Raw genomic sequence first — 23,969 nt, 5'->3', positions numbered from 1 at the left:
CTCAGTTTTTCTATTTCTTGTAATCACTTGCCAGAGAATCGTAAGCACTCTACATGGATCGCTTTCATTTTTCCTTCCCATCCGTCTTCCGCTCTTTTCTCGGCAGAGAAACATCCCAGGCCCGTGAATGAGTGACACAGCTTTGGATCTCCGACGTTCATTCGAAATATTCTATTCAAATCTCCATAAATGAATACAAAATGAATACTAGTGGGAATAAATTAGCCGCTCGCTAATTAGCTGTTAAGCCATCTTTGAATGTCACATCTTAAAGGAGGGGAAGGGGTTTCTCAGTACTGTAGCAGAGGGTCCGAGGCCTGGGGATATGGAGTATATATGGAGTTTTTGGGGCTCCTCTGATACACACACGCACATTTATATACACACAAACATGCAGACAGTCCAGTCCCTAACAAGTGCGGACCTCAGTATCTAGAGCTTTGTGCCTTTGTTAATATTAGTTCTGCTCAGTTCACGCTCAGCAGATAAAGTCCTCCCCTCGGTGTAAGAGGTGGAGTCAGAGCTGCTCCCTCACCCTGACTCAGGGTACCAGGGGACGCTGCTAATTTTACAGCCTTCAGAAGCAAATTGGATGGGCGTGGAGGGGAAGAAATGGGATAACGTTCAATGCTGGTCACACTGGACTTGAAAACATAAAGATTAATTACACTGCATACAAAGAAAACACACATTATATCACCATAAAACAACCTACACACACATTTATATATATAATGTCTACTCACATTGCACGATCAGCTCCACCAAAGCCTCCCGGGGTTTAACGTTGAAGCCGTTATACTGGCTGGTCTGGCAGCGGTACGAGCCCGTCATCTCCCTGGACACATTAACAATCCGCAGCACACCGTCGTAACTCTCCATCTGCATGCTGCCGTCCGGCATGGGCGCCTCCTTATCCGCTCTCGACCACAGGATGATGGGCTTAGGCTTCCCTGAAACAAGGCACTCCAGCTCCACTGTGTCACCCTCTCGGGCCACCAGGGGGGACTTGCCCCGGGGGACTGTCAGGTTGGGGGGAACTAAGAAAGAGAAAAACAGAGGAGGGACTGATATGGGGCTCTAGAAAGTCAGCAGGCGGGGTAAGAGGAAATGGTCGACTCGGGGGGAGAGGTGGCGTGGAGGATATGGGGGGAGCGAATGAGCATCCAAGTTGCAATGGCGATGAAGCAGAGTCTCAGCCACACACACACACACACACACACATAGCTTTGTATGGAAGGACCATGCAGATATTAGAAGCAGCAATGGCTAAGACAATCTGAGCATGTGGTTTTTAAGTAACACCACCATGGAGGACAGCAAATGAGGAAGTTTAATGTCATCAAGCAATGGCAAACAATTAGCAATGCAATGAAGACCTGACAAGCAGATGCACTTTGTAAACATACCGCTCGAAGAAAATGATAAGTAAAAACCCCTTTTCAACAAAACAGACCCAGGTACAGCCACAGGAACTAAAGTCAGGAAATGAAGGAGCTAAATCTGAAGAATCTCCATGTGAAGAACTGATTTGAAAAGAATTTTAAACTAATGTGACAAAAGATTTAAAAAATGAGAATGTTTGTAACACCAGTTTCACACAATGAAACAACTCAGTTATTGTACTGTTTATACCAGCTGTGTTCTCTGCTCTTAGACAGCAACAATCTACCAGATAAAGGAAAGGAATAACATTTTGGTAAAAAGGCTTGTTCACTTTCTAGCTTATAAGTTCAGGGAGAAGATCGACACCTCCCTCACACCTGTGGACAACAATGGAAATAGAGGCAAACAGCCACCCTGACTCTGTCTTGAGGTAAAAAATCCACATGTTAAATCTAGTTTGTTTAACCTGTAGAAAAATGTTTTTACAGTGTACTACGTGCCAGGCTATTGCTTGTGCGGGCACAGTGACTTTCCAGAGCCTCAGCAGGTTGTCTGGGGATCTCACGCTGATAACACAACTTCAGATTCTGTATAACGTGTTAATTGGAAAGCTTTGTAAGTGTCGGCGGGTGGATTATAATACCTGTGGACTGGGCCAGGCTAGCTGTAATCATCTATTTCCAGTCTTTGTGCTAAGCTAACGGTCTCCATACTGAATTGTGAGAACTAAAACTGATTTAAATCTTCATCTACCTACTGTATCAGCAAGAAAGTAGATAAGCCTGTTTCTCAAAATATCAAACCGTTCCTTTAAAGGGATAGTTCAACATTTTGGCAAATTGGCCCATTGCCATAATCCCTATAGTCTTAGCAGTAGGTTTGTTACATTTATTTGTCAGTGCAAGCTATTTTTAGAACGGCAGAGCAGAGCCGCAAGCTGCTCAGAGCTACACTAACGGAGGCTAATGGGATTTCTTGGTTTCCCTCATCAAATACACAATCCAACTTTCACCACGCTATGAGTAGTAATGGACTACTAACTAGTAATGGAACGTGTTTTCAAGGGAAATTCATGCAAAACCGCTGATTGTTTTCGGCAAGCAGTCTCTGCATTTCCCTCGAAAACAACTCATAATGTTCTGTTAGAGCATTTTGGAGTTGTTGGATTGTGTATTTGATGAGTTTGATTAGGGAAACCAAAAAAATCGCATTAGCCTCAGTAGCGTAGCTCTGAGCAGCTCACGGCTCTGCTCCGCCGTTCTAAAAATAGCTTGCACCGACAATTAAAGGTAACAAACCTACTCCTAAAACTATAGGGATTACGGCAATGGGCCAATGTACCAAAATGTTGAATTATCCCTTTAAGTTTTTGTCCTTGTTGTTGACTTGATCACCTCTCCCTCGGGCCTATGATTCATGCACTCTACAGTATGTCTCTGACAGGAGAGCAGGAAGCCGACAAAGTCTTTCCATCAATTAATATTACAAGAAATGTGCAACCCTTGTCCTACTGACGCTGGTTGCACTCTGGGGTTCCTCTAGTTAAAAGTTCAAGCAGCTGAATAGTTTATGCTGAACCACTCAGTGACATTCAGCTCTGCAAACTCCACCTTGTTCCTGGGCCATTGGAAAACATCAAAGCACCCAGAGGAGGCACTTGAACAACGGTGAAACAAATGGAGGTTCCTGAAATAGTTCCTGGGTTGCAAGTGGGAATGGGCTATACAACTCACACAAAACAGTAAATGAATCCATCCCATAATCTCTGAAACACATTCTACTGTGTGTGCTCTACAGTACATCCTCTAAGCAACAACAGCGCATTACTCCTTTAAGATCACACAATCATCATTGCCAGCATTCGCCGTTAAAATCATCAGCATAATGTAGCAGTGTCATCATCATCATCATCATCGTCACATTTGCATCACGCATCATCATTTCAACATTCATAATCCTCATCCTCATCATCATCACCATCAGCAGTATCTCTGCCATCACTCTGCAGCCTTTTACCTCCCTGCCCTCCTCCTCCTCAGGCAGCTTCTCCATCTCACCCCCCAGCATCATGTTATTCAGAGCGTTCACAGCAGAGCCCTCCCAAAGGTGATACGGCTTTATTGCTGCCCGTGTTATAAAATATGACCCAATAAATATTTTGCCTTTGTTTAACGGACATTTTACAGCCTGGCTGAAAGTTAGCAATGAATAATAAAAGAAGTGTAAAGTGCCAAATTGCTGGACGTAGTTGCAGGCCTCTTTGAGTGTGCCTACTGTGTCTGTGTGTGTGTGCATGTGTGTGTGTGTGTGTGTGTTCTAAGTTAGCGAAGCCGGAAAACTAGCAGGTTGGATCAGGCAGTCTGGTTCCTCATCAAGCATGCTGGCCAAGTAAATTTGTTTAATTAGTAAACCTGGCAAATTGCTCTGGCTCCTAGAGTGCTCTGTGTGTGTGAGTGTGTGTGTCAGTGTGTTAATGTATTTTTGTGCGAGTCCAAACCATCAGCAGACTCCAAGACTATTTTGTACCACTGCTCCCAAAAATAGTTTACAGCCAGCGATTCGAGGAGTGAAAATCTTCTCAGCGATGATGAAACCGTGTCATGCTTCCCTGATGATTTTCCAATCACTGTCATTCTGCCCAAACAATAGTGCAGCTGGAATGGAGTCAAGACACAGTGAAGTTTCATAGTGATGAAATCACCCGCAATCTCCAGAAAACGAAAGAGTCCAGCCATATTTCTTTTGACCCCATTTCTGTCTGGGTGAGAAGCAACGATCCCGCTGTCATCTCAATGATCTAACCACCGCTACATCGTCAGGCCTTAAAGTGAGTCAAAAGGCTACAGACCAGCTCAAACTTGTAGAAGCCAGAAAAAAGCTCAACAACACCCGTCCCCCATTTCTAATGTTTTTGTTATAACACGATGTACTTCAACCTAAAATGAAAATAAAAACTCATACGCCGCCCAGCAAATTGAGGTTATTGTTAACGCCGGCAAGACATGTCTAAAGACTGAACAAAGATTGTGAATGAGGCGCAGCGTGAAAGAATTCTCTCTTTCTGAGCTTTTTATGGAATGATCACAGACGCAGAACAATGTTAGCGTTCATTTTGAGTTTGGGCTTTTCTGAAAACCTCGCGAATATCACTCATTCTTTCAGTCCAAGTGTAGTTTTCCTTTGAAACAAGCCCTGGTGAAAATATAGCTTCACCACGGGGAACGGGAAATGTGCAATGAATGGGAAATGTGCAACATCCCTCGGTGCAGTGTAAAGTATCTATTTGATATTTATTTTTATTTACTGTATTTATTGTCTTTCTACTCTTTACTGTTTCTACTCTTTTTCTTTACTTTTTACTGTTTACATACTGTATCTTCTTTATAATTGTTTGCACTTGCTGATTGTAGAGTATCTTTATACTCTTTTACTTTTGTACTCTGAGTGTCCTCTGCATAATAATTTATGTACCTTAACAAATGCACAAATGGCGAATAAACTTTTTCTTATCTTGTCTTATCTTATCAGCATCTTATCTTCTTATTTTATCTTCACCACCTGGTTGCTTACTTCAGCTGTTGTGAGTGTAAAATAAAAAACAAAACAATGAGCTGTAGGCCAATAACATGTGTTAAGAGGAACTGTACTTGTGATGGAGGAATCATTCTGTTCACAGCGAATATAAAAATGCTGCTCACATCAGCTGTGAACCAGCTGCACTGTAGAAAACACTGTTCTGATTAATCATTGTATTACAACAGATGGAAATTCCTCAGTTGCCTTCCCGGCCATTGTCACCCACACGTTTGGCTGCCCATCGGTTAGTCCAACCTTTATCTAGACCTTCTCAGGTATGTGATGCATAAACATGCATGGGATAATGAAGACTGGTCATTCACAGATACATCTTGGCAAAGCTATTTGGCAGCAAAGGAGCCGCAAAAATGATCCTCCACAGCGACAATGATAGCGGACACTCATTTCATTCTCATACATTTGCCGATTGGTATTCACACAATGTCTCCCCACTGAGCCCAGCCAGGTGTCAAGAACTGACATATTTCTTTTTCCACAGCATATTTTCTCCACTTTTCTGAACAATTCCTTGGGCCCAAACAGCGAAATGGCGAACTGACAGCAGCAGGATAGGAGGAGAGCAGCAAGCATCCATTAGCGAGTAGAGGAGAGGTGTATTCACTGAGTTGCCATCATTACACCTGGCCTCTCCACAGCCCAGATTAGGCAGGCAATTACAGTTGTCGGCCTATTGGGTTTGGCAGCACAAATACTGGCTATCAGCTGCCATTGTCTCTCTCCCCCCGTGCGCCGTCGTGGAAACGCAAACAGGCGCATATGCACGCGGACACTCGGCCGTCTCCCTCTTGCTTTGCTCTGTATCTGGTTTTTCCTCCTGCTCTCCTCTTTCCAAGTGAACACCCTGCCTCTGTGTGTGAGACTGACCACTGAGATGCTCAGTGTGGCAGAGAGCCTGCTCCTGGTCTTCACTGTGCTCTCATTGTGCCAAAGCCATCCAAATGCCAGTGATGCCTGCAGGGCATGCCCGCTGTGTGCGTATGCTTGTGTAGTGTGCGCTTACGTGGGTTTTATGCCTCTGTATGTGTATGTGTGTGTGTGTGTGTGTGTGTGTGTGTGCGTACAGCTGAGTGTTTCTCCTCTCGCCCACGGGTGACACCATGCTGTGATCCTGCCTCTGTTCCTCAATGGGATGCTTCTAGTTGTTGTTACTGGCTGAAAACACTGTGTATATGTGTGTCTCTGTGTATGTGTGTGTGTGTGTGTGTGTGTGTGTGTGTGTGTGTGTGTGTGTGTGTGTGTGTGTGTGTGTGTGTGATGTTGTTTGGGCCAAAATTGGGAATGGACCTCCTTGTTTGGCGTCAGTAACCGTATACACATCTCTAGGACCTTAGCTGGAATGATCCTCCATGTGTAAAGGCTGATTGGTGAAGCCTGTCAGCAGGATCCATCAGCAGACAGCGTGCAGTGTGGAGACCAACGCACAACATGGAAATCTCTGGCACTTCGCTTTTTTTTTTCCTACAGTGTCGGCGCGCACGGACGTCTTTGAGAAAAAACAACATTCATGTTGCTGCCGCTTTTTTTCCCCCCGGTTAAGTGCTGTGACATCACTACCCTGTCACCATGGCAACGTAGCACTATCCAGCACTGCAACTCCTGCGGAGTGTGGGGTTTTGTATGTGTGAGAGTGTGTTTGGACAGCTTGAGGCCAATGAGTTGGTCACAATGTGACAGGACTCTGTGCTCTTCTGAGTTCTGGACCTCTGGGGACGGAGAGAGGAGTCCTGTAGGTCCACTGTTAGGCATGTTTGTGAATGTGTTTGTGTTTGTGTGGGAGACAAGCATCTATACGAGTTGCTGAAGTGTAATAAATGTCCACAGATGTGTTAAAATTGGCTTAGCGCGACGATAGACTGCAGCGGCACACGGCCCACCACGGTGACACACTACTGTGCGGGTGTTTTTGAACCCTATGTGGTTCCCCTGAGATTTTTACAAGTCGTCTTACGATCAATCACGCAAACCCCCCCGTGAATTCATGTGAGCAAGACTGTGCAGCAGCAGGCTTTCAATACCAAATACTCTCATGGGCTGTGGATTGATTTGTGGCCATAGCGCTCTCTCTGATGTTAGATTCAGATACACACCTCCACGTTCTCTGCAGCTGAGCAGCAGGCAGGACTGTGGAAGGACCAGAGTTTATGTACATGGCTCAAGGGGCCTCGACAGTAGTTAATGAGGGAGGGGAAGTTTTTCTTTTTCATGTTTGCCTTCCAGATTTTCCCAGCTGGACAGGGAGGTGATTTCCCAGATGGCCACCTCCATAAAGCATGACTTCAGGTGGTGCCGTTGAGGAAAGATGCTGCTACACTGTGCATAATGTGTCCAGTTATCTAGTCTTATTAACATATTTTATGGACTTAGCACGACGTGAACACTGGAACACAGTTTACCTCCAACTGGAATCACCACTGGGCTTCTGCCTTCTACACTCTGATTTCCCCAAACCTCCATAAATGCACACGTTTTGTTTAGCACCGAGTTTGTTTTCCCACCCCGACAGGTTGCACAGTCTATAACCAGCCTCTGAAAAATCACAGGTGTTGTGCTGACATATGCTGCCAGGTGGTTATATGCCCATCATTCTAGAGGTGGCGTGACCGTGGCATCTATTGTTGTCATATGGCAGATTTCTCGGGACAGCGGCCCAGCTGTGGGACAGCTGTTAGACCCCTTCATCCCAGTCCACAGCTTACTGGGACTTGCCTCCGGACCTGAATTTGCTTGTTACCTAAATGCTGGAATTTGCTCAAAGATGTTTTTAGTTCGCAATTCATAACATAATCCTGCATGTCACAGTGGTTGGATGTTTTCTGCTGCCATTCTGTTCTATCTTGCTGTATAGATTGAGAAAATACTGGACATACTGACATTATATATACTGTAGGCAGAGCAGCACAGCCACCCCAGGTCAATGGTAGAGAAAACACTGCATAGTTATTTCCAAGGCTACAGAGCACATTCACTTACAACGTTAAAGGTCCAGTGTGTAATAATTGGCAAGCTTTATTGGCAAAATCTGAATATACAGTACTACCCATGAATATATACTGTATCATTATATTGTTTGGTTTTCATAGCCTTATAATTATTCTTTTATATATACAGATAGCAAGGGTCTTGCTGCCACCATCTTGTGCCGCCATGTTTGTACGGCAGCCCGAAATAAACGAAAAGAAGAAGGCGGAAGGAAAGAAGAAGGAGGAGGAAACAGCAGACATGTCGTAAAATGGTTTTGATCTCCACCTCATCGCTCAATGCTCCTGAAATACGAGTACAATACAAGTTTTTTGTCCTCGGAGGCCACCGTCACTTTGCTGATGGGAGGGGTGAGTGCGAATGAGCGCTGTAAACTGAACTGACCGTTAGATGTCACGGTTTTCCCCCCATTTTACACACTGGACCTTTAAGTGGTAGAGTTGGGGGAAAAAAACCCTTTTCACGAGCAGCACATCCACTGTGTGGTGTTTCTCCACTGTCAGCTAGCTGGTTCTGGACGCTATTAGAGTTTATGCTAACATTAGCATCTCATGTCCATATCGTCAGCCTGTGATGATGCTGACAGTTGCCTGAGACATGTAGTTTTAGCCTAAGTCTTATAGCATGGATGTGTGTAGTCATCAAGGGGCGTAGTAAGACTGGGTCCACCTTTAAAAGCTTGTGAAGCGCCTCATTGGCCCATCTTTTAGCAGGAACGCTACTATGACTTTGTCATAACTGCAGAGGCCTGGGTTTGATTCTGACCCCCCTCCTCTCTCTCTCCCCTTTCACTCTCTCACTGTCTCCATAATAAAGCCATAAAAGCCCCCCAACATATATATATAAAGCACCAAAGCCTAAAAAGCTTGAGAAACTAAAAAGATGCAGACAACAGCCTGTTAAATTAGCTATTAAGCTCCAGCTAGTGAAATTTACAAGCAGCAGTGGATTGGTAATCAGTAACAAATCAGGAGGCTGCCTTTGTTGATCGCTTTCTGAAAATAGGAATCAGAGACTTGCTTCAAGAATGGCAAAATTACAAATTACACCTTCAACTTCAGACAAAGCATCATGAAGAAGAAGCTGAAGAAGCTATTTTTCATTGTGTACTGTATGTGGCCAGTTCTTGAACTAGCTCCTGTGGATCTGGTGCTGTAGAAATCAACCACAAAAAGGGCAATGAAGGAGAATGAAACATCAACCAACATCAACAAAGAACCACACTGTGTGAAAACTCGGCAGGTTCCAACCTGCAGGTGGAAAGCAGCTAACAACTTGTTTCCACTCACAGCAGACCAAACAGCAGTTGAACCTTTGCCCCCTGTGGGTGAGTCAGGATGCAGACCTGGTTCCTCTTTGTCGGGGTCAGTGAATTTGCTGCTGAAACAAGCACATCAGTGCGGTCAACAGCCAGCGGGCATGCTGTCCCTATTAGACTCACATGTGGCATGGTCACTTGAATGATGGCAGCTCATGGTGAATCAGAGTCAACCAGACAACAAAGCAGGATAGAAAGAGATGAGCAGCCTCCGAAGACTCAGAATCGTTGCCGAAAAAAAGGGCCGTACATTGTGTTCATTAAAACCAGCTCATCTTTTAATCAACTGAGCACTTAATTGATTTGCTTAATTCATTAACTGCAGTGATTGTTGAGATTGACAGAAACACTGGGTGCTAATTGAGGGACTCATCACGGAGGGATTTATCTGCCTCTTGAGAAGAGGGAGAGGTGACTTTCAATCCTCCTGATACTTACTTTGTGGTCGTCAGTCAGACCGGTGTGTGCGCTGATGCTCAAATGTTTCAACAGAGATGATTTCTGCCACAACTGTGTTAATGGCGGCAAAGCAGTTCTCCTGAACCAAGATGGTCGAATCCACGGATTACAGCGCGATAAGAAGGAATCGTCTTTGCGACTCAGTGTTGAAAAGTGGCGTTACAGTAAATGTCACAAAAACATCCGTAATAACTCTACATGCTATTAAAATTTTATCTCTAAGATGGTCCCAGTGGTGGTTCCAAACTGAAGCCAAAAAACTTTTCAATGCCACAGCCATTCAACGGCAATAATCACATCATCTAACAATAATTTAGCAGGACACACCCACTAAATACACATTTAACACACGGGCTAATGAGAGGATTAATTGGCTAGTTCCTGTTGGAGATTTATGGGATGCTTTATGTTTTACACTAATGCTCTTTGCAGCCTTTTCTGTGCCTTGTGGTTCTTAATCCTGACGGTATCCAAAGGGGAGGTCTGTGTCCTCGTTTCTAGACCATACTCATAAATAAGCATTAGCCTCGCAATCTCTGGAAGCCCCCGACGAGAATAGAAGTTGCTTATTTAATGAGCATGTCATGATAGTAAATATTAGTACTGTTTTGCAAAAGGGAGAAATCATGAAAGCTGTTGAAATCTGTGTTCATCAAAAGTTGAAAGAATGGGAGATAATAAATATTCTCTTTTATAAAGACGTGCTGTGGGCTGGGGCTAAGCCCGGGTTTGGAATCTGGAACCGGAGCCAACGCTGGAACAGGCAGCACGCTCCAAAGTGTTCAGACTAGAGACACTTTAGGCTCAATCGCTTTCCAACCACTTTCCCCAGCACGAAACCCTGGCAGACCTGCAGTGTAATCTCCTCTAAACGCTTTTATTAAGACTTCTAATTGCAGCTCGGGCTTTCTCCCTTCAGGAGAACAGGCAGAGGAACAAAAATGAGGCTTATTCACCCCAAAACAGGCTGCAGGCGTATAGGCAAGGCTCGGGCACACAGGAGCTATACTGTTACCGCTCGGAGAAGAGCCGACACTCCTCTGATTCGCGGTGTCAAATCTGACTGAAAGAAACATCACGCGGAACAGGAATTCTCCAGGAAAACAGCCCAGTCACATCCAAGAAAAGCAGCAGGAATTGTTACAGGCAGAAGCAAAATTCAATATATTATTTCCTATGACAGGAACAGCTCTATGGCAACGCAACACTTTCATAATATTTCATACCCACACATCTGACTGGAACAATGAAAGCTTAAGAAGCAATCACATCTAAGCCTTAAGGAAACCTTTCATTTCATACATTCACAATAGAGTCAGTCATTTCCTCGCTTATTTCCTCAGTCAGACAGCAGTATGTTTTTTTACACATTAAAGGGTCTGTGTTAATGCATTGGCATCGCCCAGGCACTCCAAAAGAAGAGACTGCACTACTTAAAAGATAATGAGGAAACAATCTTGGCAGGTGCGATTGATCCTACTGTTTTATAGCGCAGGGATTATCAAAGGATTATCTAACAATAATTATGCACCCAAGGTCGAGACACGGCTTTCATGTTCACGTCGTGAGTGGCAGCGAGGTGTGTGTGCGATTGGGGGGGGGGAAGAAAACAAGACGGTGAGAGGAGAGTGCGCCCGTCGACATGTGTGCATAAAAAAAAAAGGCGGGAGGGGGAGGTAGAGGGAGGGGGAAGGGGGGTAAATCCTGCAATCGCAAGTCGCAAAACTTCACACAAGCCCAAAAGTCACTTATCAGCAGCGAGCACATGCCAGTGAATTCAAAGCAAAAAAACAGATATCTACTGCGCCAGCGGCAGCACCAACCCACAGGAGTCCCCCTCCCCCCCCCTTCCCCACCCTTCCCCCTACTCCTCCATCATGGAAAATCTGGGAAATCTGGGGGATGAGTGAGTGAGTGAGTGAGTGAGCGGCGAGCAGGAGACTCCCAGTCGCCGCGTCCCCGAGGTGAGGCGTGGAGTCGATGGGGGTCACATCCCCTCGGTCGGAGCCGACGGGTGATGAAGTAATGCGCGGTGACACCGGAACATTACCGCACATTTGCTGCATATTGATTGACCTCACACTGGAGATTACCACCGTTTCCCCCGTCCTATTATATGTGCTATCGCTTTGTCCGTCTAACCACCGCATTTCACCGTTATTGTGGCGCCTGGAGAAAAAAAACGTGTTGTTAGCTGGTGCTAAACGTGCTACTGTACTGTATGTAGCAAGAGGAGCTCTCTTTCTTTTGTTGCCTATGAAGCTGTTCCAAGCTGTTTCTTCTAAAAAAAAAAATTTGACAGGGAGAAGAGCTGATTGATGTTAAAATATAAACCAGCGGATAGAAGAAAAAAAAAGATGTTTGACAGCTGATTCCATCCTTTGATTATTCTTTTGGTGACAGAATACAGATTTTTATTATCTTTGCACCTACGTCTTGCTTTCTTTTGCAACAAACGATGCACAATAGAGGAGCAGAGTATCTAAGGACACGATGACAGGCTGCCGCAACACCGCTCTGTTTCTAGGTGACTATACTCAACATGCCATGATCGGAAGCTAGAATGATGCAGCATCGGTGGACACGGCGGGCTGATGTGCGGTGTTATTTACATGCTGTGTGCAAACGTTAGTCGGAACAGTGGTGGAAGCAGCCAATTAGATGGAGGGACGATGGATGTAAAGTCTCTGATTAGTTAAGACCGATGGAGTCAGCTCGAGTTCACAGGAATCCATTGAACATCCAACACAAAACACCGGTGTTGGCGCCAGAATACAGTATGTGTGTGCATCTGTCTGTGTGTGTGTGTAGGAACTGCAAATTACAATAGATGACAGTAGTTCCTGAAATAGAGGGCTGGAATTTACTCTAATGAGGATATACAAACACTCTTAACCTGTGGAGACCATCCAGGAAAAGGGCTTAAAGGCTCAGTTCACCCAAATCTCTGTCTCTGTCAAACACACACACACTATCATACGCGCGCGCATGCACGCACACACACACACACAAGTAAAAAAAGGCAGATAGTTTTGGTTTAATCTCCACAGGTTTTCAGACGCCTGCCTTTTGAGACTTTATCTGCAAAACCCTGGTTATTCTAGATCATTTATAGAGCTCACTGCCAGTTGCCATTAGGGACTATTGTCTGACAAATTGGAAAATATGTAACAATTGTAAATACAATGCAGTTTTTAATGCAGCGGGAACCACAGAGGAATTCCCTTCCTCTCCCACTCCACTGCAGTGCATATATCATCAGTGGCAGATCAGTGAAAACCTCCGCAGATCGACCAAAAACTATCTGCTGTGCTAGAAACACTCCATCTACACAGGAAAATGTCTTTGAGAATTTGGGTAAACTGACCCTTTAAAGGAAAAACAAAAACAACAACAATACTTTTCATTATTGCTACCATTCCTATCTGTTACAGTTACTGTTTTAAACATTTGCCAAGTTACCTAGAGTCTAGTACTGAGGAGAACACGGGGGTTATTTTTAGACCTGTCAGTTGTAAACTCTCATTAGATCTTAGATAGTAATTTCCTGCTTTAACTTTGATCCACTGTACTTAACAAAGATTCACGCATGAGAGGTCTTACAATGCACTGGGTGATTATGGCTCATTATGATTATGACAAACAGTTACAGTCTTATTCTTGGTCTTTTCTTCCACAGACATGGTTAAGATAACCTTCCTGCGCTTGATTAGAGAGAGCTGATATCAAAAATGATAGGATTGATAGCAAGAACTTCAAGCATGAAGCAGGCTGTTCAAATAAAAAAAAATCCTTGCCACACAGTCTAAGAAACACTGCCACTGTTTGTGTTTTTTTTTAGTCTTTGCTCTAACAGCAGGGATTCTCAGTATGTGTGTCAGTGTGAAATATGTTGGGGTGGGTTGGTGGGGTGGAGGGGTGGGGGGGGCGGTGTGTGTAAATGTGTCACTGACACAAAGGGGTGTGAGGCTCACCAGTTGTGGATGAGATGTTGACGTCGATGCTGATCTCCGGGATGCCGCCTCCCTTCAGCGCCGCCACACAGGTGTACGTGCCGAAGTCTGTGAACTTGAGGTCGATGATGTCCAGGTTGGTGGTCCCCGGGGAGATGTCGGGGTCCGTCTGGGTGATGACCATGCGCTCCGAGCTCCGCAGGGCACGGCCGTTCTTCAGCCAGCTGAACGTCAGCTCCTCTGGTGGGGTCGCCTCCACCTGGAAAGGGGTCATTATGTTATTCGTATTGCTTTGTATTGAAGAACAACAGGTAACACTTTACAATAAGGTACACAAAATTAGAGTAGTTACTGAGGAAGAATTGAGAAATTAATGAGGAACTAATGACAAACTAATTACGGTAGTAGTTACTGAGGAATTAAGGTACACAACATTTGAGTTGTTACTGAGGAACTAATGAAGAACTAATGAGGAACTAATGAGTAGTTAGTGAGGAACTAAGGTACACAAAAGTAGTTACTGAGGAATGAATGAGGAACTAATGACAAACTAATGAGTAGTTACTGAGGAACTAATGAAGAACAAATGAGGAATTAATAAGGAACTAATGAGGAACAAAGGTGTAGTTACTGAGGAACTAAGGTACAGTACATTAAATTAAAGTAGTTACTGAGGAACAAATGAGGAATAAATGAGGAACAGACAAACTAATGAGTAGTTTCTGAGGAATTAAGGTACACTAAATTAGAGTTGTTACTGAGAAACTAATGATGAACTAACTATTAGTTAATGGTCAGTTCTTCTGTTACTCTTAATCAAATTACTGAGGAATGAATGAGGAACTAACTATTACTTAAAGCAGAAGTAAGCGATCCGGTCGTTTTGGCTAATGCTGCGTTCCAGGCAGGCTTTTGAAACCGTAAGTTACAGCTTCAAGTCACGAGTTACGACTTTGTAGCGTTCCAGGCAACCCGCAACTCGCGTTTCTCCGACCTGTTGCCTATGAAAGTGCACTATAACGGCCACTCGTAACTTCCGACCCGTGAACTCGTACCAGATCGAACTGGTACGACTTCACAGGTTGGAAAAACACGAGTTACGAGTTGCCTTGAACGCACCATAACTTCTTGTCAGCCGACTGAGTTAGCAGCCCCCGCCCTCTTCATGGATCTATTGGTCCTCGTCCCTACGTCACCACATTCAGGCGCATCCCTTGGCTGCACACACAGCCCTTCATGCTGTTCTCTCTCCTCATTGGATAAAACTTGTAGGATACAAGAAAAGTTTTCTCCTTGGCTCAGAGCAGAGTGACTGAGAGACCCGTGTTTCGGTCCAAACACTCTATGTAAGTGATTGCTGTCGGAAGATATAACTATATAAACACAAAAATATCGCTTACTTCTGCTTTAATCATTAGTTACCCTTTTTGTGTACCCTAAAATAAAGTGAGATATCAAAATGAAAACTACTCTAGTTTTGTGTACCTTAGTTCCTCAGTAACTACTCGTTTGTTTCTCATGAATTCCTTATTAGTTCCTCAGTAACTTCTCTAATTCCGTGTACCTTATTGCAAAGTGTTACCGAACAGGGACATCGTTGTTTCCACATATACGTGTTTCTGCAGCCGTACCTGACAAGAGATCTTGACTTCACGTCCAATCTGGATGTTGTCATCGTTGTGGTAGGGGTCGGGGGTGATCCAGAACCGGCCCTTTTTCAAAGCTGTGAAAGGGAAATCCCAGCGGATCAGAACAAGGTTTTACTTCCCTGTATCTCTGCGACATGCTGCAATAACAAACCCTGAGATGTTCACAGCAGGTTACGGCTCCCCTTGTTATATTGACGCGATTCCCGAGATGTAATCCCAAAGACAGCAGTATATGGATTTTGTGAAATAGATTTTCGTAAAGATTTTACTTTGCTCAATGTCCACACTTTAGCTGTAAATTGCTGTTATGCATCTCCGGTGGATAGGCTATAAATCTGTCTGTTTGCCCGTACCTGCTCAGCCTCTGCACACTTCACACGCTGTTCAAAGGCAAAGACAGACTGGATCGTGTCACTGCTACCTGAAATAACTGATCTGAGGAAAAATATGATTTTTGCTCATGTAGATGTGTTACTTACAGTGTCACGGTCACAAAAACCTAAAAAGTGGTTTGAACCGAAGGTGTAAGAGTATTCACTGATATGACAACTGAAGCTGCGCTTTTAGAACAACTGAAAGTTTAGCTTTTGATGCAGCACACGGGTCAAACAGAGAACTTAGTAGATAAAAAAGGAATCGTGTGTTTGTTTTAAACACTGAGGCTTTGAAGCAACAGTAATAATGATTGCCACTGACTGAAGATTCCTAGCATTCGAGCAGGTTCACACACACACACGCACACACAAACCCACACGCAAACAAGCATACTGTGAAATTGGAGAGATACCGAACAAAATATCCACCATTTCTAATCCAATTTGGTTTGCAAACTCCATTTTCAAAGGATAGCTTCTCTGAATGGAAAAAAAGAAGATGATTTCATTATAATGCATGCTGTATTGGTTCCAAACCCTGCGCCTACTGTTCAATTCATCTCCTCAGCAAAAAAAAAAAAAAAAAAAAAAAAAAGATGACGGCACCATGGAAATCTTTTCATCTAGCAATTCCCAAGTGACATTATCATATTCAGTTTGGTAAAGGGAAAACGAAAACAAAACCTGCGAGTCAGATTTAAACACAGGAAATTGAAAGTGCAAAACATTGTGATGCCTGCCGTGCTGCACGTTGAGGGGTGAAACGAGTGACACATGCCTCCTTGACATGATCTTCCTCCTCACGTTTGAAATCAGAGCCGGCAGGCAGAGAATCCTATTTCTGACGCATGTCAAGAGACAAATATTGCAATCATGTCAGCTCACTCCAAATTCTCACTACTGTGCACTTGCACATGCCTATCAAGCATGTTGTGTAACCGAGGGGGTACCGGCATGGAAACTGTGGCAATTAGCATAATACAATGTGCGGCATATCTGTGACCTTTATGGATGTGAAGATAATACAAGGCATCACCATCAAGCCACGTTTATTTCCCATTTGGGTGCAGCACTTTATCACGGTGCACATCTTTCGACGTACGCCAAGATTCAATTTCCTTACAGCCGACATACACGGTGTAAGGTTAATGAAACAATACTAAGTCTGCGGTGGAAGCCATTAAGACAGCGCGCTCTTCCTTCAGTCATACATGACAGGAAGCTGGAGACAGAGCTGTACTTATATTTTGACAGATGAAAAGGTTTTTGTGTCGCAGCGACATCTGCAGCGGAGTTGGGGGCCGCTTCTTAAGGAAGAATTATCTCATCCACTCCACGCACGCACGCCTTTCCGCACATCCGCGTGAGTCATTGTGCTGTCACAGGTGGCAGCGGATAAACATTTGGATTAAGTGCGTTCCTCTTTCCCCCCCACCATTCCTCTGGCTCAAGCATATTCTTCTCCTCAACTTAAAGTGTATCACAACCGGGCCTTTGACGCTCACAGACCCAGCCCGGCTTCACAGCAAAGCCCAGATTTAATGTTGCTCATGAAGTCCTCTTGTCAAACGGGTGACAGCTGTTATTTCTTTCTGTGGTAAATGTTGTGACCAGCCACTCAAATAATTGTCAGTGCCTTGGAATAAAAATGTAGGCAGCGTTAGGCTGAAGAAAGAGTTCTCCACAGTGCTTCTCCAGAAAATTGGACCTTTTGGCCAAATTAAATTCTGGGGCTGTGTAGATACACTTAACTGACCACAGGATGTGATGAATCAAACTCTGATGTGGCCTGTTGCCCCTGCTTAATCACTATTGAGCGTAAATGGCCATGTAGACTTTTTTTTGATGCAATGTTTGGGTTAGTGAGGAACTGTGCACCAATCATGGGTTAGTGATGCAATTATGTAATTATTAAATGTTTATTGTGCAGTGATTGAAGGCTCCATTAAAAAAAAAAAACTGGACTGGCTTTTTTTTTTTGCTTATCTCTTTCTTGCTTTGTAGTAGCAACTTTGTGAAAGTACTTTTCTCCACCCGTCTGTTTCTGTGCTACAGTGGTGAAACAAGTTTTCCTCAGGCAGCATCAAAGGCGTCAGGTTAGTTAGTGGCTAAGAAATGAGCTGATGAATGTTATGTCTCTGTAGCTGCTCACATTTATGAAGAAGAACTCGACTTTAAGAAGAAGAAACAGAAAGAGGAAGAGGCAGAATTAATTAATCAAGATATAATTGGAACAAAAAGAACTTTATGGGTTTCCATATTATAAATAATCTGAAATAGTTGAGCAGCTTCAGTTGCGCTGGCTTGTATATTTCTGATGTTCACTGATGTGGATGCAGAATTAAGGCATTAATGGTAATATCACAGTAAAAGACTAGGACCAAATGAGGAGGTAAAAACACAGCCTCTCCACTCACACCTAACAGTCTATTCTGTGAAGGCATAACATGAATAGTATGTGTGCAATACCTCTGTAGATTCACAGTGAACATACTGTAGGAAGACAAACAGGTCTACTGACATGAGGGGAGAGCAGATTATAGTCGCACTGACCTGTGTGCACATGTTCCACCCTTTAATACTGTGTGGGAATCTCTGCTCACTGGTCACTCACATGTTGTTTACTATTAGACAATAGTTCACAGCCCGGATTGCAACCGAGGTCGTGATCTCCGTTCAAGTTCCCGTGCAGGTGGTGAGAAGAGATAAACCAGCCGAAGCCTCTGGTGGAGGAGGTCACAGCTAGAACGGACAGCCAGTGTCTCTGTATGTCATGGTGGCTCCGGCTCGAGAGGTAAGTGGGACCCACCATGTGAGTTAGGTGTGATGTGAGCTCATGTTTTATCTCATGGGTCTGGATTCAGGTTTTCAATAGTTTTAAAGGGGAACCATGTAAGATTTTTACATTAATTAAACAGCTTCAGATTAATTGTGATGGTTACATGCTATCATTCCGACATCCCACCACTCCCGACATACCACCATTCAGACAAGGCTTTCACTCAACAGGTGTCTCCCTCCTACTTATCTGGACTCTCTCTGTCTATCTGGCCTGTCTAGCCACCACCCAGTGCAAAATCTTTTGGGGAAAAAAACACTATTAAAGGAATTTTTAGAAAGGCAGGATTAAAAAAAATAAGAATAAGAATACCGTCATTCCGACCATAGGAGGCAACAATACATTTGATAGAAAATTAAGTGTTGCCATTTAGACAATTGGGATGGGTGAATGACTTGTTCCAGGGAGAATGGAGGCTCTCTGCCTTCCACCTCGCGTCTCTTGGCCAAAAACCAACCTTGTAAGATCAGCGCCTCCGACCCGGTGTCTATCTAGTCTTGCATTGCGACAAACACGCCTTGTAACCAAAACAGTGATAAAGCAACCAGACTTGCATAGTTCCACTTTAATCCATGCAGAACTGGTGCTGTGTGAGGATTCTGGGTTGTAATAAATGCCTTAGCGAGTGACATTACTGGTTAATATATTACCTGTACTGTTCATCACACTTTCTGCTTTGATGCATCAAGCATCAATAAATTGCTTCCGCTTCAGACAGGTGGCTCATCTGAACCTTCTCCTAGCAGCTCACAAGATTTTCATCACAGCCAACATCAAACATTAAAGCTGATACCAATTTTATTTTCACTTAAAAAAATAAATAAGGAACAAAAAAAAAACTTCACTCAGAGTTTAATGTTGTGAAAAATCAAGATATAGGCTACTGAGAAGTAATTTGCAGAAAATTAGAGGAAATACATCTCAGACTATCAGCGAGACTCACTATATATCCGCGTTGTTAAGAATAAAAGTCAATCTTGCAAGGTGCAAAGTAACTTTCATTTGAAAATCCACTGCTCTGAGCATTTGCAGACTCCGACGTGCACAGATCTCAAGTATTAGTTAACCTCGAAATGAAAACGTCTGATTGCATCCGGTTGGTCACTTTTCTGTCCCCCTACTTTTCCTTGTGGTGACTCAGCTCTCCCTCGTTGCAGCACAAAGCTGCAGAGCACGTCAAACAGTCAGTGCTGCATGTGTGCACTCATGCATATTTCAGAACTGGTTCCCTCACTGCCTCCTCCACATTCAAACCTCCTTTCCTGCCATTTTATCTGACCATAAATATTGAATTGCAAGTTGGCATTCCTGTAAATCGACTACATTTGTGTACAAGAGAGATAAGTGGGCATTACTTCCCCAGGTTGTAGTAAATTTTGCTGGACAGCTGCAGTGACTAAAATGGTGCCTGTTCCTTTATGCATGGAAGAGAATGTAAAACTGGAGATATTCTAAAAGGCTGTGGCGAGTGTGTGAGGTGAGAAGTGCAGAGCTGGGAGACTTTATCAGGGCGATCCTTCATTTCTGATAACCAATTCATGGCAAAAGTCAAATGAATCTTTAACAAAGGCTCTGCTGGCAGACAGAAGTTTCCCATTTACTCCAGGGGGTAAACTCTGTCTCCAACTGCTGTTACACAGCTCCCTCAACCCCTTCAGTATCTTAAAGGACTGCTATTGTATGTGTGTGTGTGTGTGTGTGTGTGTGTGTGTGTGTGTGTGTGTGTGTGTGTGTGTGTGTGTGTGTATTTAAGTAGGCGCTCTATTTTGGAAAAGACACTTACAATCAAACAGTTTTGTAATAAACATCAATGTGCCTTTACAACTTATGAGGAGGCAATTTCAACTCAAGGTACTTGCCTTTTAAAAAACTGTAAGTAGGCTACCAGGCAGGCTTCATTAGCGAACAGAGTTTGCTCAGTTGTCATGGAGATAGAGCTGTTAACATGGGTGCTCAAATCCATCTCCATGACGACAGAGTGCGTTTTTTTCTCTTTTCCTCCAGACAGTTTGACACATACTGTATGTAGATAGGCTAACTGTCCATAGAGGGCTGCACGGGCCCGAGCCTGAGACTTTCAAACCCGACCCGAACCGAGCCCAAATTAATTAATTAAAAACCAGGCTCGACCCGGCCCGTTACCCAAAATGTTATTTTCAGTGACGACAAACATTTAGCTCTGGGCGTCTACTTTCCATTCAGAAACTATGGAGAGACCAGCGCGGAAAAAACGCTCTCGGCACTTCCTTTTTTTTGTCGCGGCGCTCAGAGCGCCCAGAGTTGAAATCTGTTCAACATTTGGAACAGCGCGACACTCGTCAAGCGGCTCGGAAGTGAGACGACATTACAGTAGGGCTGTACTCAAATCATTAGTTCAATTACAGTAGTAGCCTAACTCTCATGTTTTTAACCATAAGGCTCAGGTCTTAGTGTCGTCATGGTCACCTGTAATGTGTAAACTCCGGCATGGACAGTCAAAGCTTGTGGAGTGGAGGAACTGTAAACTGGGTGGATTCTCTGAATACGGCAGCCTACACTTTAGGTCCTCAGGTTTACTTCAAAGATTTTTGCATAAAGTAACATTTTTTTTTGCATTTTAAAGCCATAAATGAATGGATTATAAAACACTAAAAAATTTGTTTTTATTGGTTTTCTAAGGAGTAGGAATTTAAAACAAATAAAAATTGCAATTGACCTACTTTTTTTGTTGATATAATAATCTTCCTGACTACTTCAACCAAAACAATACAAAAATCTGAAAAAATATAGCCTATAAATTATCTATGAAATAGCAATATTCTATCATGTCCCCCAGTTTTGTTCAACCCAGTAACAGCATAGCAATTTCCCTGTTTTAAAATAGTTCAGTTCAACATCCTCAGCAATGAGGAAGTGACATCACTCAGTACTTTAGAACATAGACTACTGTACAGAGGAGAAAGTGTTAGCGTCTTTTCTTACAGATATTTCATTGTTTTTATTGTGAGATTGACATCGTCTATGAAAAAACTAACAATTATGTTGAAAAATAGCTACTGCTGTATAGATGAATATAGGGTTAGGGGGGATTGAGTCATTGTTAAAGGGTTGAACGTTTTTTTTCAAAAATCAGACAACTGAAAGTGCACCGAATTCAAAGAACCACCCAGCTAGTATTTGGTTCATAAGTGGTTTAGCAGACTTAACTAACATCTGGGAGGTGACACCACCAGGACAGCAACAGGAAACATGTTTCCATCACCCTTCTTCATGAGTTTGTGAAATAGTCTTAAAGGAGTCACTCTGCCTTTAATGCTGCAGCTGTTCGGCCTCTTTTAACTGCACCTCTCCGTCACTTCGCCATCAGTGCTAAACTGACCTTCCTCCATGAATAGTGCATGTGGAGCCACTGTTAGATTTTATGATACCACTATGTGTTGTGGCTTTATGATACGTATCTTCCCTTACAACTCCCTGTGCCCTGCTGTGCCACGCAGCTATTCTCAAGGATAAGAACGAGCTTTCATGCCAACCACTAAATTCGTGTTGAGAGGGCAGCCATTCAACAAGTTTTGAGGTAGCATCACAACTCTTGAATTAAAGCAGAAGTAAGCGGAATGTTTGTGTTAATATAAGTCTTAAATAGTTATATCTTCCGACAGCAATCACTTACATAGAGTGTTTGGTCTGAAACACGGGTCTGTCAGTCACTCTGCTCTGCTGTAAGCCGAGGAGAAAACTTTCCTTGTATCCTACAAACTTTATCCAATGAGGAGAGAGAACGGCATAAAGGGGCGGTCCTCTCTGTGTGTGCAGCCAAGGGATGCGCGTGAATGTGGTGACGTAGGGACGAGGGCAGGGGCTGCTAACTCCATCGGCTGACAGAAAGTTAGCCAAAACCACCGGATCACTTACTTCTGCTTTAAGGCACCGGTGTCACAGTCAGCATGAGGTGAACCATACTGAATTGTGTTGAATGTTAAGGATTCAAGGAAAGCTCAAATTACAATTATGCAACAAGTAGTTCAATAAGAAAGGTCAACAAGAAATGTAGAACAAATAAAATATTACTCGACTACGCCATGTCATGTTGTTGTATTTATCTCTATGGATTTTTAATTGTATTTTTTTTAGAAATGTTATGTTACTCGTGAAAATAAATCACAAACCACATCAACCTCCTGTAGAGTTTTCCTGTCAGCTGTCAAACAACAATTTTAGAACAATTAAATAACCATTTTTTAGTTAATATGCTGTAAACTGCCCCATTTTAGCCGAGAGGGTGTTCCCTATGTGTACAAAGTCAGAGAGGCACTAGTTGTGACCGCAGTGAAAAAATCTGGCCTGGAGCTGAATATTTTCGTTGGAAAACGGGAGATAATACCTCTATGTTTTTCTGTCTCTCTGTTTTGCGACTTTTGGGCTTTTAAATAATCAAAATGTTTGATTTTCCCCACCAACTGTGTCGGTGACACGGTCTTAATTTAGTTCGGGAAAGTCTGAGACAGCGACCATTAACGTCAGCTGAGAGTTCACTCATTGTGTGAACATAACTGAAACACAATGAGTGTTTTCCATGTATTTCCATGAAAACTGGAAGGACACTCGTAAAAACCTTTTAAATTTGAGAGCAAATTGTCCATCAATATGAATATATTGTGATTATATCACAACATTACCCTCGAGGGTGTGCTTTAACATCATTTGAGCACGACAGTGATGTGGTCAGCAGGGTAATATTACTTAAGTGAACCATATTACAGCTTGTTGGTTTGGTCTATGTGGCGTCCGCTTTGTTAGGTACCAACTAGAGCAAAATATGATGAGATATGAGAACATTTTGCGCACACTTCTCAGGCACCACTGGAAGAAATCTGGTGGGTTTTTTTTAAAGGCATTGACAGTATCACCAGCACTGGGGCACAAAACACAAGTCAACATTTGCACAAACAAATTTTGGGATGCATAATTGATGAACTTTGGAAGCTGATTCCCTTTTATCATCATCAGAGCCTCCTGTCATTGAGCCTTGACTGTGGCAACTTAGCAAAGAGGAAGACGGCGCCTATAGGGCCACTTACACAGCCTCTTTCTTTATGGTAACATTAAGAGAGGAAATAGAGGCTCTATTCGTATTTGTGTTTACATCTGCATTACATGTCTCCTCTGGTGTATGATGGGATGGGATTGGTCCGGTGGTTATTCAAGGTGTTCTTTTGGATCATTACTGAACATATTGCGGTGCTCCTGTGTTCCTTTTTTGTCTGTACCATAAACTCAAGTGCTCTGCCTGCCTGCAGTGAGCCTGTATGATTCTCCATAGCTTTAATAGCCTGGGGGAATAATGGGTGGCCTGTACATGAAAAGCGCAGATAATCACACAAAGAGAAAAGCCCTGGTTGAGGCCTTCTTCTAAAGAGAGCTCATGTCACACTG

At 43.4% G+C, this 23,969-nt stretch overlaps 1 protein-coding gene across 1 annotated transcript in view; it reads right to left on the bottom strand.

The window, feature by feature from the left end:
- Nucleotides 1-23,969, bottom strand: part of LOC311007603 (MAM domain-containing glycosylphosphatidylinositol anchor protein 2) — a gene marked incomplete at its 3' end in the record, with an annotated part of 194,251 nt that overhangs the window by 59,378 nt on the left and 110,904 nt on the right. The window contains exons 7-9 of the mRNA XM_084000852.1: nt 15,324-15,415; nt 13,714-13,951; nt 747-1,067 (exon numbers count right to left, since the gene is read on the bottom strand). Of these exons, the coding sequence (XP_083856978.1) occupies nt 747-1,067; nt 13,714-13,951; nt 15,324-15,415 (651 nt within the window). The remainder of the gene's footprint in view (nt 1-746; nt 1,068-13,713; nt 13,952-15,323; nt 15,416-23,969) is intronic.

Source organism: Trachurus trachurus, assembly GCF_905171665.1.
Source record: "Trachurus trachurus genome assembly, chromosome: 24".
Lineage (NCBI taxonomy): Eukaryota > Metazoa > Chordata > Actinopteri > Carangiformes > Carangidae > Trachurus > Trachurus trachurus.
This window is presented reverse-complemented; position numbering and strand designations above follow the sequence as displayed.